Source organism: Bison bison, unplaced genomic scaffold, assembly GCF_000754665.1.
Source record: "Bison bison bison isolate TAMUID 2011002044 unplaced genomic scaffold, Bison_UMD1.0 scf7180017864299, whole genome shotgun sequence".
In the NCBI taxonomy this organism is placed as follows: domain Eukaryota; kingdom Metazoa; phylum Chordata; class Mammalia; order Artiodactyla; family Bovidae; genus Bison; species Bison bison.
This window is the reverse complement of record NW_011494871.1, coordinates 2128867-2131481: the sequence shown is the minus strand read 5'-3', so window position 1 is coordinate 2131481 and position 2615 is coordinate 2128867. Positions and strand designations below refer to the sequence as shown.

The 2615-nt window shown below is 50.3% G+C and overlaps 1 protein-coding gene across 2 annotated transcripts in view; it reads right to left on the bottom strand.

The window, feature by feature from the left end:
- The window catches only part of TNFRSF19 (tumor necrosis factor receptor superfamily, member 19), a 91477-nt gene that overhangs the window by 47182 nt on the left and 41680 nt on the right, over positions 1-2615 (bottom strand). For both annotated transcript variants that reach the window (XM_010851199.1, XM_010851200.1), the window contains exon 4: positions 2303-2481. In XM_010851199.1, the coding sequence (XP_010849501.1) occupies positions 2303-2481 (179 nt within the window). The remainder of the gene's footprint in view (positions 1-2302; positions 2482-2615) is intronic.

Sequence of the window (2615 nt, the reverse complement as noted above, 5' to 3'; positions counted from 1 at the left end):
AGTTGACTCATTGGAAAAGACCCTGATGCTGGGAAAGATTGAGGGCAGGAGGAGAAGGGGACGACAGAGGATGAAATGGTTAGATGGCATCACCAACTCAAGGGACATGAGTTTGGGTAAACTCTGGGAGTTGGTGATGGACAGGGATGCCTGGCGTGCTGCAGTTCATGGGCTGGCAAAGAGTTGGACACGACTGAGCAATTGAAATGAACTGATCCTCATGGACGTGAAGTATATGCGGGGGTATTTTTCTGCATTTCCCTGATGACTGATGTTGAGTATCTTTTCACAAGCTCACTCATGAGTATCATCTGTGTATCTTATTTACAGAAATGTCTATTAATATCTTTTGCCCATAATTTAATTGGGTTACTTGTCTTTTTGTTATTGAGTTATAACAGCTCTTTATATATTCTAGATAAGATAGTTCCTTATCACATATATGGTTTATGATTTATGAATAGTTCTAATTCCGGGGGGTTGTCTTTCACTTTCTTGACAGTATCCTTTGAAGCACAAAAGATTTTAATTTTGATGAAGTCCAATACAGCTATTTTCCCTTTGATTGTTGTGCTGTTGGTGTAAGACCACTACTTTTTGCATCTGTTTGGGTGGTAAGTTTTTGCATGAGGACATGATTCATAAGGCTATTTTCTGCTCTTTCTTTGGGCCCAGAGTTTTAGCTGTCCTCTGGCTTCAGTAGAAGCCCCAAGACAAGCACCTGGCATCTGTCAAACGCCTGGTCTTGTGGGCACATGCTGGTCAAGTACAGTGAGGGCCCTGCATCTGTCATGACTTGGAGCGTGGATTCTGGCAGCAGAGTCCTGGACACGGCTCCAAGTTGCGCCTCGTACTCTCTGTGCAATCTTGCCTGAATAACCTTAATGATAAGGCTCAGTTTCTTCATTTTTGAAACACTGTGAACATTACAGAAAATAATTCATGTAAAGTGCTTCTCTGTGTTAAATTGTTTCAGTCCTGTCTGACTTATTTGCAACTCTATGGACTGCAGCCTGCCAGGCTCCTCTGTCCATGGGATTCTCCAGGCGAGGTTATTGGAGTGGGTTGTCATTTCCTCCTCCAGAGGATACAGAGTGCTTAGCCACTAAATAATACGTGTCTGCTGCTCCCGTAATGCTGCCAGCCCTGGTTGATTCACTTCTGCCATAAAACCTGGGTTCCAGGCAAGCTCCAGGATTCCTGGTCTCTCCTTTGGCTCTGTTCTGTATTAAAGACGCCCTCCTGGCAGTCACCTGGTCTCTTCCCTGCCTTACCTCCTGCAGCAAGGCCTCTTCGCTCTCTAACAGACCACCACTCGGCCCCAGTGGGTCCCAGTTTTCATCACCACTCTGGCTTCCAGCTGCCTGTTTTATCTGGCAGGTCCAGCCAACCATTACCTATAAGCACTTATTAAAAATCCCTCCTCCTGGGCTTTGTCTCTCCACTTGGCCCAGGTGTGGTCCGCTTTCTGTCCACGGCCTGGGTTCCTTTCCGATGTGTACACTTAAGGTCTCCAGCATCACCCCTAGCACCCCTTCTGCCTCTCCCTCCAGCCCGCTCTATTGCCTCCTACACCCGCTTGTCCTCTCAGCCGTTTCTGAAACGCACACGTGTCCATCCCTAGGGCCTGCGTCCACAGAGACCTCAGCTTTTCAGCATCACCCAGCCTGATGACCTACTCTGATCCTGCCACCTGCCTCTCTTCTCTGTCCCCAGTGGGCACACCCAGCCCCCTGAGACGCTGAAGACTTTCTGTTTTCCCCAGGAACCACCACCTTCTACCTTTCTGCACAACTTCTTAGTATTTACTATGCAGGTATTTTTCAAACCGTATTAGGATGTAAGCTGCCCATGGGCGGCAGTCTTTGTCTCCCTCTGGAAAGCAACACCTGGCAGCTGCCCCACAAACACCGCAGAAGTGACCGGCTGGACGGTGGTGTTTGCATTTCTCTGATCATATGGAGGATGGCCATCTTCCTAGCATCACAGGCCACATGCATTTCCTCTTTTGTGAGCTGCCTTATTCTTTCATCCCTTTGTCCATCTTTTCTTTCTTATTGACTGGTGGGGACTCTGCAGACTTTTGTGACACCGAGCCTTGGTCACTGGCTTATCTGTTTGATCCTAACCCCCCGCCTGTCACCGTGCAGGGCGTGTGGGAGGCCCCGGAAACAGAAAAGCCGTGAACCTCGGCAACCTTGTTGGGGTGGGTGTCAGCAGGCATCCGTGTCTGGAGGGGAACCAGAGAGAAAATCCTGCTCAGAATAACGACCTGATCTCCTGGGGAGGACTGGCCACGTACCCAGGCAGGCAGTCCCCGCAGACGGCGTCGCCAGTGGCCGAGCAGTTGGCCTTCTGGAAGCGGCTCAGCAGGGCGCAGTCCAGGCACGGCTTGCACTTCTGAGAGCCCCAGTCCTCCTTGAACCTGTGCGGCCGGCACTTCACACACTGGGCATCCTCCCCGTAGCCAAAGCCACATTCCTGTGGGGATGAAGAGACAAGAGACGGCTATTCAGACCTCGAGAACGTGAAAAAGGAGGACGATGAGATACGACAACGAGGAACCGGGCTGGTAATTACCCAGCGCCCGCCTCCCTGCACACAAAGGCCCCTCT